Consider the following 13,205-nt stretch of genomic DNA (forward strand, 5'->3'; position numbering starts at 1 on the left):
TTAATTCCCAGGCATGCAACACTATAGAAAGATGTTAGTGTGCAGTGCTAAACGGTATGAACCAGAGAAATGACCAGTTATCAGAATCACCTGTAGTAAACCACAATCTTGCATCGAATAAAATACGCAAATGAACTGGTACAAAATTACATGTAAGCACTCAGAATATTGCCGCAGTAAAACCAAAACGATATATTTCCAAGTCCCTTTATCTACTAAATCCCCTTACAACCCTAGAAGCTTGTAATAGAAATTGTGAAACACACTGTATACGTCAGCATTTTCCTAATGTTTTCGAGTGGCTTCATATACTTCTAGAAAGAAAAAATGCAACACTATCAAGAATAAGGTCATTTTATTGACAAGTTATGCGACAGTTACTTCATGTAAAGGAGTATATGATAGCAAATTCAGAACAATTGAAACACACATGACACAGTAAAGGATGTCCACCAATACAGGTTGTAGTCCCCGCCAGCAGCTACGCTGGTATTTATTCCCTCATGCTAACGATTGTAAAGGTACCGAATGGCATCCTGCGACAGATTATTCCTAGCAGCTTGCACTTGTTGTTGCATTTTTTGCTGTATAGTATAACGTCTGGAAGAAGACAGTTTGGTATTTCCAAAAAGTCAACAACTCTCAGGATATGTGACAGTGTAAATGCAGATACCTCAAGAAATATCAGCATTCTCTCCAGATTTTTGAACATTTTACACTCCCTGAATGAACACTACGTAGACTTTGCATTAAGGATGAGAAAGTTTCCTCCAGATAAGTGATACTTCTAGCAATGCCTTGATATTACTGTGCGTTAATTGTCGATGTTTATTTTTATTAGGTATAGCTCTTCGACATGAATCGCAGAACTGCACCAACAGATTGAGCATTGTATTTTATCAGTCCTCTTGTTGTACATACGTACCTCTGATATCACTTCAGTTACTCTGCGCATGCGCTGCTCATACGGTATTTCTTGGTCCATTCGCAGCATAGCCTGAAACGGAAGAGAGAGTAAGCTATTAAAGTAGAAATTAAAGTATGTGCAAAAGATATGACAATTCAGAAAACACTCCAAAAATAGGTTTGCCCTTTCGGAAGCTGGTATTGTGACAAAATGAATACGAGTTCCTGGTATTCACGTTCTACGAAGAATAATTCTATTTAACTTTCTGTTGGTTTCTGTGTGGCAAGACAGACTTTTAAAGGTCCTCAGTTAAACTAGCAAAGAAACGTTTTGCGTTTAGTTTACCACACACCAACAGGTTATTCGAAATGGAGTACCTGCTTCGATACGACAATGCTGGGAAGGAAATTTGCATATCCATGGGCTCCATCCCGCGGTTCACTTTAATACATTAGTCTAACTATCGAAAAGTAAGATGGCCCAGTCTCCCCGAATGACCTTCCGATATCTTAATTGATGGTAGCAAACTGTATAGAAAAAGCCGGCCGGTGTGGCCGTGCGGTTAAAGGCGCTTCAGTCTGGAACCGCGTGACCGCTACGGTCGCAGGTTCGAATCCTGCCCCGGGCATGAATGTATGTGATGTCCTTAGGTTAGTTAGGTTTAATTAGTTCTAAGTTCTAGGCGACTGATGAGCTTACAAGTTACGTCGCATAGTGCTCAGAGCCATTTGAACCATTTGTATAGAAAAAATAAGGCAAACGAAAGTAACAATGATTCTTCGTAGATTTCATTGGGCTTGAAAGCACGTTTAATGCCGCAAGAGCTTACACACATCTTTTATTAAAATGAGCATACGTCTCAAATGCAATAAACATTAACACCAATAATCCCGAAAGGATGCCTTTCGAATAGGTAACTGTTCCCCAGTAACTAGAAACCGCGTCAGTGGCATTAGCATGAAGATTCATCAAACAAAAACATTTAAATTAAATTACAAGTGTAAAAACATCTCATCCTTCTTGCAAAGGACAACACAGTTTCTTTTTCCACATATGGTACTTTACTATAGGTAGGGATAGTGTATTATTGAGCTACAATTTCCGGTACAGACTAGCTGTAACCCCTTATTGCCCTCAATAGTTTGTTACATGTACACTGACAGAAAAAAATCGCAAGACCGACGAGTTGTGCAACATCAACGAAAGTCGGCAGGCGAGTTTCTACATCGCAAGGATGATGTCTATCCGTATTTTTCGCCTGTTGCGGAAGAGTGGCTTTAGTAGCGCTCTGTCAGATACAAACCAGCTTTGCTATAAAAAGACGCTGTAACGGTGGTGAGCATAAGACACCTTTGAGAATGGATTTGGTGAACTGATTTGAATCAAGAAAGCCTTTAAGGTGACAAAGACGCCACTATCGACAACACAGTAAGTTTTAGGGTTACGAGAAGCTGGACGTGCTTTCTGTGATACTGTAGAAAGGCTTGGCAGGAATGTGGCCAATTACAGGGCTACTACAAATGATTGAAGCGATTTCATAAGTTCACTGTCGCTCCATTCATTGACATATGGTCACGACACACTACAGATACGTAGAAAAACTCATAAAGTTTTGTTCGGCTGAAGCCGCACTTCAGGTTTCTGCCGTCAGAGCGCTCGAGAGCGCAGTGAGACAAAATGGCGACAAGAGCCGAGAAAGAGCATGTCGTGCTTGAAATGCACTCACATCAGTCAGTCACAACAGTGCAACGACACTTCAGGACGAAGTTCAACAAAGATCCACCAACTGCTAACTCCATTCGGCGATGGTATGCGCAGTTTAAAGCTTCTGGATGCCTCTGTAAGGGGAAATGAACGGGTCGGCCTGCAGTGAGGGAAGAAACGGTTGAACGCGTGCGGGCAAGTTTCACGCGTAGCCCGCGGAAAATTGGCTCATGCCACAACTGGAGACCGACAGCGCCGACTTCATCTTTCAACAGGATGTTGCTCCACCACACTTCCATCATGATGTTCGGCATTTCTTAAACAGGAGATTGGAAAACCGATGGATCGGTCGTGGTGGAGATCACGATCAGCAATGCATGTCATGGCCTCCACGCTCTCCCGACTTAACCCCATGAGATTTCTTTGTGTGGGGTTATGTGAAAGATTCAGTGTTTAAACCTCCTCTACCAAGAAACGTGCCAGAACTGCGAGCTCGCATCAACGATGCTTTCGAACTCATTGATGGGGACATGCTGCGCCGAGTGTGGGAGGAACTTGATTATCGGCTTGATGTCTGCCGAATCACTAAAGGGGCACATATCGAACATTTGTGAATGCCTAAAAAAACTTTTTGAGTTTTTCTATGTGTGTGCAAAGCATTTTGAAAATACACTCCTGGAAATGGAAAAAAGAACACATTGACACCGGTGTGTCAGACCCACCATACTTGCTCCGGACACTGCGAGAGGGCTGTACAAGCAATGATCACACGCACGGCACATCGGACACACCAGGAACCGCGGTGTTGGCCGTCGAATGGCGCTAGCTGCGCAGCATTTGTGCACCGCCGCCGTCAGTGTCAGCCAGTTTGCCGTGGCATACGGAGCTCCATCGCAGTCTTTAACACTGGTATCATGCCGCGACAGCGTGGACGTGAACCGTATGTGCAGTTGACGGACTTTGAGCGAGGGCGTATAGTGGGCATGCGGGAGGCCGGGTGGACGTACCGCCGAATTGCTCAACACGTGGGGCGTGAGGTCTCCACAGTACATCGATGTTGTCGCCAGTGGTCGGCGGAAGGTGCACGTGCCCGTCGACCTGGGACCGGACCGCAGCGACGCACGGATGCACGCCAAGTCCGTAGGATCCTACGCAGTGCCGTATGGGACCGCACCGCCACTTCCCAGCAAATTAGGAACACTGTTGCTCCTGGGGTATCGGCGAGGACCATTCGCAACCGTCTCCATGAAGCTGGGCTACGGTCCCGCACACCGTTAGGCCGTCTTCCGCTCACGCCCCAACATCGTGCAGCCCGCACCCAGTGGTGTCGCGACAGGCGTGAATGGAGGGACGAATGGAGACGTGTCGTCTTCAGCGATGAGAGTCGCTTCTGCCTTGGTGGCAATGATGGTCGTATGCGTGTTTGACGCCGTGCAGGTGAGCGCCACAATCAGGACTGCATACGACCGAGGCACACAGGGCCAACACCCGGCATCATGGTGTGGGGAGCGATCTCCTACACTGGCCGTACACCACTGGTGATCGTCGAGGGGACACTGAATAGTGCACGGTACATCCAAACCGTCATCGAACCCATCGTTCTACCATTCCTAGACCGGCAAGGGAACTTGCTGTTCCAACAGGGCAATACACGTCCGCATGTATCCCGTGCCACCCAACGTGCTCTAGAAGCTGTAAGTCAACTACCCTGGCCAGCAAGATCTCCGGATCTGTCCCCCATTGAGCATGTCTGGGACTGGATGAAGCGTCGTCTCAGGCGGTCTGCACGTCCAGCACGAACGCTGGTCCAACTGAGGCGCCAGCTGGAAATGGCATGGCAAGCCGTTCCACAGGACTACATCCAGCATCTCTACGATCGTCTCCATGGGAGAATAGCAGCCTGCATTGCTGCGAAAGGTGGATATACACTGTACTAGTGCCGACATTGTGCATGCTCTGTTGCCTGTGTCTATGTGCCTGTGGTTCTGTCAGTGTGATCATGTGATGTATCTGACCCCAGGAATGCGCCATAAAGTTTCCCCTTCCTGGGACAATGAATTCACGGTGTTCTTATTTCAATTTCCAGGAGTGTATCTCAAATAATAAAGTTATTGTAGAGCTGTGAAATCGCTTCAATCATTTGTAATAACCCTGTATAAATGATTGCTGGCAGCTTTAGTCACGAGAATGTACTGTCGGAAGAAGACCGGGCATTCTACGACCCGCGGCTCTACCGAAAAGGAAGACGTCGTGTTCGGCGTATGGCCCTGGCGCATTGTATTCCATCTGCAGTAGCGATGTGAGCAGCAATTAACACCACAGTGACACAACGAACTGTTAGAAATCGGTTACTTCAAGGATAGCTCCGAGTCAGACGCTTTGTAGCGTGCTTTCCACTGACCCCAAACCACCGCCTCTGGCGATTACAGTGGTGTGAAGCAAGACCTCACTGGAGCGCAGAGTTGAGGTCTCTTATGTTTTCTGATGAATGCTAGTTCTGCTCGGTGCCAGTGATGGTCGTGTGTAGGTTAGGGGATGTCCAGTTGAGGGTCTGCAACTAACCTGTCTGCGTGCTGGAAACACTGGACCTACACGTGGAGTTATGGTCTGAAGCACCGGTATCCCACGCATTCTGACTGAAAACTTGTACGTCGATCGGGTGATTCGACCTGTTGTACTGCCGTACTTGGACAGCATTCCAGGGGGGGGGGGTCGCCCAAATACCGCTGCTGTAACCCAACATGCTCTAAACTTGTTGACATGTTGCCTTGACCTGCTTGATCACCAGTTATGTCTCCAATCAAGCACATACGGGGCATCATCAGACTACAACTCCAGTGTCATCTACAATCAACATTAACCGTTCCTGTACCGTTCGACCTAGTGCGACAGGCACGGAACTCCATGTCACACGCTGACATCGAGCACCTGTACAACGCAATTCATGCACGTTTGCGAGCTTGTGTACAATATTCTGATTCGTACACTTGTTATTAATGTCCCAGCATTTCGCATTTGCACTGGCTTATTACGCGCTTACAATAAACTGTCATATTGCAATGTTAAATCACTTAAAGACATTGCCTAGACAAATCTATTCCCGAATTTTCGTTACCCTATATTAATTATTTTTGGGTCTTGCGTTTTTTTTCCGTCAGCGGGTTCCGGGTGTTATCTCCCTAAAATTTGTGCCGTTTACTCCTCACTCCAGTACTTTTGATGTCTTTACATACGTCCATTCAGTCCAAAATCTCCTACTTAATTTACTCTATATATTCGTTTCCTCGCTGAACCTGCCGAGATTCTTATTTCTTATATTGGCACTACAATTAATTTTCTTAGTACTCCAGCAAAACACCTCTGACGCTACGATTCCTTCACTGCTTATTTCCCACTGTTGCCGGCCGCAGTGGCCGTGCGGTTAAAGGCGCTGCAGTCTGGAACCGCAAGACCGCTACGGTCGCAGGTTCGAATCCTGCCTCGGGCATGGATGTTTGTGATGTCCTTAGGTTAGTTAGGTTTAACTAGTTCTAAGTTCCAGGGGACTAATGACCTCAGCAGTTGAGTCCCATAGTGCTCAGAGCCATTCCCACTGTCCATGAATCGCATCCATATAATACTGTAATGCAGTTGTGTATTCTGAGAACGTTAAGTCCTGTATCGCATACCAGCTGTCGTCTTTTGGTGATCAACGTTTTTTCTTCGTGTTAGTGTGCTTCTTATATCCACCTAGCTTTGTCTGTCATACGCTATTTTGTTTCCGATGTAACGGAATTCTTCAGCTTTTTCTATTTTGTGGATCCCAGTTTTGATGCTACGCATGTCACTTACTTAATTTTTGCAGAATGTTGGTACTTCGCCCTTCTTTGATTTCCTCTCAGTCCATTATTCTGTGCTCAATATACTATCCCATCCACCACGTGTTGCATTGTTATTACACAGACAGCCGTGTCAACACCGAATCACATAACTGATGTCCTTCGCCCCTGAACATTGTTTCTAATTCTTTCATTGCTTCTTAGACTAGTTAGCTATAAATTTGTTTTCATTTTCAGGAGATACCTAGCAGACATCGAAAGAATGGATGGTATAAAGTACAAGTCTGCGGAAGGGCGGAAAAATAAATTGATAACATAGCTTTCTACATTCTGTTGTAATTCCTAGTGATTCCTCAAATAAACCAACGGTTGACGTTACAGGATGCTGTACCACAGGTTGGACTGATGGCGCTTCAAGTTTCTTGTCGCCGACTCCAGTTTTATTTCTATTTTTTTCTTAAACATGACTTCCTCGTAAATGCGTTATATTGTCGATACTACACCCATCAAAAAAGATAAGAATATAATAATTGGCACTCGTACTTTGAAACGAGATAGACATCTTATACTGCATTTTTTGATAATACAGAATATTACGCAAAGGGTAACTACACTATATGTACACGAGAAAAAGCACCACCACATCTTGAGAATGTCTTTATTCTATCACACGACTAGTTTCGACAGCACATTACCACTATCATCAGGCGTCACCGCTGCCAAAACACTATTTGATTTCCTTGGCGCATTTGCCGGCCGGTGTGGCCGAGCGGTTCTAGGCGCTTCAGTCAGCAATCGCGCGACCGCTACGGTCGCAGGTTCGAATCGGGCCTCGGGCATAGATGTGTGTGATGTCCTTAGGTTAGTTCAGTTTAAGTAGTTCTAAGTTCTAGGGAACTGATGACCTCAGCTGTTGAGTCCAATAGTGCTCAGAGCCATTTGAACCATTTGAACCTTGGCGCATTTAATGTGGGATTCTCGTCACTAGCACACGTGGGCTACTAACAAGGATCGCACAGCAAATGCTCCAAACAAATCAAATAGTCTTTTGGCAGTGGTGGGGCCAGAGGATGGCGGTAATGTGCCGTCGAAACTAGTCGTGTGATAGAATAAAGACATTCTCAAGATGTGGTGGTGCTTTTTCTCAAAATATCATCAGCTGAAGACTCTCGTCCATGCAATAAGATGGACATCCATAAATTACACTTTATGTTCTGTTTCAACAGATTATAAAACGAAAAAGGAACATTATTTGAAAAAAGAAACAAGAATGTTTCAATGTCTCACAACAACAGAAAAAAAATGATGTGGTCAGTGCACTGTTCAATAACGTGTATGTCCTCCCCGAGCCCTCAGGCGCTCTTGAATCCGACGGGTCATGGTCAGTATCAACTCATTGCAAGTCTATTGAGACATATTTTCCCACTCCTCAAAGGCTGCGCTCCTGAGAGCTTCAAACGTTGATAAAGGGTGCTAACTACTCGAAATTACTCTTTTGAGCAGTTCCGCGCATGCTCTGCGCTTCGTATCCGGTGAGAATGCTGGCCACTTAGTTCTTCGGGTCCCAAATCCTCTCAGATGTCGCTACACACTGCGAGCACGAAGAGGTTATCACCCCGTAGAGCAGGGCCGGCCAGAAATTCTGCACGCGTGCGGTGCTCCTGCACACGTGCAACTTCCGGGTCACAGCGTGCACGCCGCAGCCGTGAGCGTTCATGTAGTGTATGTTTCTACCCACAGACGTCGCTTTATCCACTTGCTGGGATACTCTGTCCCGGCGCATTCTAGTGCTCTTTCCACATCTTGCAAGCCAACCATGGGAAGGTATTTCGCGTATTTAACATTTAAAACACTGTCACAGTCTACTCATTGCGACGTCTACTTATATGTTAACAGTTTAACCCAGTAAGACAAGTAATACAGTTAACAACCGTGGGTTTTTATTAAGACAGCTTGACTGACGACACGTAAACACGAGCAGTGTTTTTGATCTAGTATTTAAGAAAGAGAGCATTTAGCGACTTCCAACGAACCTTACTCATGATTTCAAATAACATTAAACTAATGCAAGGTTTCCTCTAACTAATTCTCGGTGCCCTCAGTTACACCCACATAATTTCTGTCTCACTGACCTCTGAACAGAATGGTAACCGCAGACCTCTCGATGATCACCTATTATCTCAATACCATTATCATCAACTCCGTCTGAAATCTGCATAATAACCGACAATTAGATGAATGTCACGTTTTATCGACTTCAGCTGAGCGTAGCCCTTCACACATTAAAAAAAAAAAAAAAATGTAAGTATACATTGGAACAATCGGTTTAATGGCCAACTTTCCTGATAATAATGTAACGGAGCAGAAGAGGCACTAATGCACAGTTAGTAAACAATAATTTTTAATTGTGAAAGGAATAAATCCAAACACGTTTATCACTGGTCATGAGAAATGATAATCGAGTTGATGTGTCTCATCCATTTTCTACAGGACATTTAATTTTGCTTGCTGTTCTTCACTCTTGAGTACACTACTCTCGTCTTTGTGATATGTATTGTAGTGTCTTTCAATTGAAAACTTACGCTGGCCGCCTATTATTCGGCGGCATCGCAAACACTGTGAGTTTTCACCAACGGCTACAAAAAAGAATTGCAGTTCCCAGTCATTTTTAAACGACTGAGAACATAGATCTCCCGTCCTTTGCTTTTTCACAGTACCTGCCACTTCTCAGTACTTCTCTGTTAAGGTTACGGATACCAGGGGTAAACGAGACTGGGTATGTTGCGCTCTTGCTTGTACCACATAAACAGGGAAGTGGTGCCGCCGCTGTTCATTTAGGACACATGTCTAATAACAGATGTCGCTGTCGCTCGCTGTCGCACACGTGCGCACATGTGCAGCACTTCCGCACGTCTGCACACTGTGCAGCGTTTGGCCGGCCCTGCTGTAGAGTGAACCGTTCCCCTATAGTTTCGGTAAAACTACTGATTATGGGTCGGAGGACGTTGTTTTCGTACGCTGCAACAGTCATGTGGCTTTCAATTGGCACGGGTGTTGTGCAGCGGCCATACATGATACCTGCCCAGAATACGATTGAGCCACCGGGTTGTTGGTGACGTTCCACAGTCATTTAGGGATGACAACGTTCCCCTGTTTCCCTCCATATGCGAACAGAGTTGTCGTCAGGGTGCAAGCCTATTCGCAATTCGTCTGTGAACATCGGTTTGGGTCACTGGCCTCGTGTCCTACGTTCATGTGCTCTAGTCCACCTTCAAGAGCACCCCTGGGATGTGGACGGAGTGACGGCGTTCAAATGTTTCAAATGGCTCTGAGCACTATGGGACTTAAGATCTATGGTCATCAGTCCCCTAGAACTTAGAACTACTTAAACCTAACTAACCTAAGGACAGCACACAACACCCAGTCATCACGAGGCAAGTGATGGAGTCTTGAGAGGTCTTTGGCTGTACCGCCCCATCATGAAGTCTGTTGCGTATAGTTTCGGTACTTAAGGTATCCCCTATGGTTTCTAGAAACTCGTGGTGCAGCGTAGTCGCTATCGTTGTAGGTTGTCTCCATGCAGATATTATTACATACCGATCCTGAGCTACTGTAGTTTTGCGTGAACGGCATTCATGATGTCGATCCACTATTGAATGCGTTTCCTGGAACTTTTACCATAGTGTGGAGAAAACACTTTTATTAATGTAAACAATATTCGCAGTATCTACTCGTCCCATGTTTTGTCCCATTAATATGATGATTTTGATATGGTCTGCCATGGAAAGACTGTCCCGAGTGGATGTGCTGCACTACGAGGCACACGGACAACTGAGCATTCACAATAAAACATATCTCTGGTCTACTCGTATTTCGTTTGTTTAGTAGCGGTGACTGCACAGCCCCTGATGAGGCAGAGAGTCAACGACGAACGAGTTTGCATTATGGATACAGCCACATTCCTACATAAACACAAAAGTATCGTCCATAATTATTCCTCGGTAATTTGGAAGTAAGCTTAACTGCTTTAATGAGTGTAGGCGGCTGGAAATGCTCGCATCAATCGTAAAATAGGTACGGATTATTGATGAATGATTTCGTGAATAATTTAGCCGAAACGACTATTCTTAAGTGCACATTTTTATATTTTTAATACTTTTTTTTTAAATATTCTCCGTAAGTACAGCGTAATATGTCTGTTTCACTTGGAGACAGAGAAAGATGTATCACATTCAGATTTATAGCCATGTCGTTAACCAGAGGAAGCCAGTGAAAATAATTTCTCTGGATAAAATTTACGCAGATGACGAAGTGAATGAATGTATCTACGATAACTAAATAACTTGCACCGAAATGATGGTAATAATAGTAATGATAATAATAAAATCATAACCAATAGATTTCTGCCGCGGAAGGGGAGGTGTATGAGATATTAAAGACTCTCTAATTCGAAAAGTAATCAGCTGATGGAGTGACACAGCACTATATTTTCGCTGACCTGTGGTGTACAGAGCGAAGCTGCTGCTAGCTTTTACGAGAGCGCTGCGGAGAGCGAGCCAACGCTATCGCATCAACGATTCATGGCAAGCAGGCCTCCGAAGAGCTGTTAACTTTTGAAATACCGCAGGGCCTCACCTGCGGGATTTCCAAAAGGGAACGCTGCTTTCCAAACAACATTATCGCGACATACTATGTGATGTACCCTGTTGGCCATTAAAACTGCAACGTTACGAAGGAGGCATGCAACAAATGGCAAAGTGGTGTGAAGTGTACTACGTGTTAGGGTATGCAAAGTAGGTAGTAACATTTCAGTGCCACGGCACAAATTAGATGAAAATGGTTCTGAGCACTATGGGACTTAACATCTTAGGTCATCAGTCCCTTAGAACTTGGAACTCCTTAAACCTAACTAACCTAACGACATCACACACATCCATGCCCGAGGCAGGATTCGAACCTGCGACCGTAGCAGTCGCGGGGTTCTGGACTCAAGCGCCTACAACCCCTCGGCCACCGCGGCCGGCACAAAGTAGATAGGAGACACTTATAGTTTCTATGTAAGAAAAGATCACGCAGCGTGATTCTCATTCAGAAATCGATTGTGAATGTTGTAATTTTTTGTGAAGAGATTTTTGTATACTTCGTGTAATAAGGAGAAATTTCTGGCAGTACGTGTGGGAATTCGACAGGAGCATGTGCCACATCGAGACTGCGACTTAGCCTTCCATATTACTCGAGATTCTATGACTGTCATGAGAACACAAATCGTTGGGCTTCAGGAGAGCCTCACTTAACGTCATGCAGGATCTCAAATGCCCCATGCGACCAACTCCAGTGAGGACTCACGTACTTAAAGCTGATATTCGAAGATAACCAATGATACACTCATGGGGAAAAAAAATTCCATCACCCAGAAGGATCTGTGTGAAATAAACAAAAATTGGTAGGCGTGTTTCTGCATCAGAAACGTGACGTCTATTCAGATTTTGCGCCAGTTGCATATCAGTGGCGCCAGTAGCGCCACTACAACGATGCAAATAAGGTTTGCTTCATATCCGTTCTGTAACAGTCGTGACCGTCGGTTACATTTGGCAACGGCCTTGCTGCAGTGGATACACCGGTTCCCGTCAGATCACTGAAGTTAAGCACTGTCGGGACTGGCCAGCACTTGGATGGGTGACCATCCGGGCCGCCATGCGCTGTTGACATTGTTTTGGGTGTACTCAGCCTCATGATACCAATTGAGGACCTACTCGATCGAATAGTAGCGGCTCCGGTCAAAGAAAACCATCCTCACGACCGGGAGAGCAGTGTGCTGACCACACGTCCCTCCTACCTGCATCCTCATCTGAGGATGACACGGCGGTCGTATGGTCCCGATGGGCCACTTGCGGCCTGAAGACCGAGGGTTGGTTACCTTTGGGATTGGATGTGGTGAATTGATGTTAGGTAAGAATGCCTTTAAGGCGACAAAGACGTAATATTAGCGCCCCGCGCTTCTGCCTCGCTGCCAGTGATGACCGTTTGCTAGTTAGGAGGAGGCCAGTTGAGGGCATGCAACCATCCTGTCTGTATGCTAGACACACTGAGTTTGAACGATGTCCCGTAATAAGGCTACGAGAAGCTGCATGTTCCTTCTGCGATATTGCAGAAATACTTGGCAGGAGTGTAGCCACAACACATGATACCTGAGAACGAGAGTGAACGGTCGCAAGAAGACCGGACACCGGACACCCACGTGGCACGAGAGGAAAGACCACTGTGTTTGACATATGGTTCTTATGCATCGTACTATATCCGCAGCAGCAATTTGAGCAGCAGCTGGCACAATAGTGACATATCGAAATGTTGCAAACCGGTTACTTCAAGGACAGCTCCGAGCCAGTTGAGCCTGTAGCTTGCATTCCACTGACCCCAAACCACGGCCATTTGCGACTAAAGCAATGTCAAGCGAGGGGTCATTGTAACGCAGGGTGTATATCTGTTGTGTCTTCAGATGACAGCTGCTTCTGCTTCGCTGCCAGTGATGACCGTTTGTTAGTTAGAAGGAGGCCAGTTGAGGGCATGCAACCATCCTGCCTGTATGCTAGACACACTGTGTGAACCTACACCTGGAGTTATGGTCCAGGGTGCGATTTCATGTGAAAGCAGGAGCACGCACCCTCACTACAAATTTGTACGTCAATCTGGTGATTCGAGCTGTTGTGCTGCCGTTCATGAAGAACATTCCATGGGGTGCTTTCCAACAGGATAACGCTCACCCACATACCTCTGTT

The 13,205-nt window shown here is 45.6% G+C and overlaps 1 protein-coding gene across 1 annotated transcript in view; it reads right to left on the bottom strand.

Moving 5' to 3' along the window:
- LOC126176127 (protein white-like) overlaps window positions 1-13,205 on the bottom strand; it is a 297,207-nt gene that overhangs the window by 247,679 nt on the left and 36,323 nt on the right. Inside the window, exon 3 of the mRNA XM_049923264.1 lies at window positions 926-997. Within this exon, the coding sequence (XP_049779221.1) occupies window positions 926-997 (72 nt within the window). The remainder of the gene's footprint in view (window positions 1-925; window positions 998-13,205) is intronic.

The sequence above is a fragment of the Schistocerca cancellata genome, chromosome 3, assembly GCF_023864275.1.
Source record: "Schistocerca cancellata isolate TAMUIC-IGC-003103 chromosome 3, iqSchCanc2.1, whole genome shotgun sequence".
Lineage (NCBI taxonomy): Eukaryota > Metazoa > Arthropoda > Insecta > Orthoptera > Acrididae > Schistocerca > Schistocerca cancellata.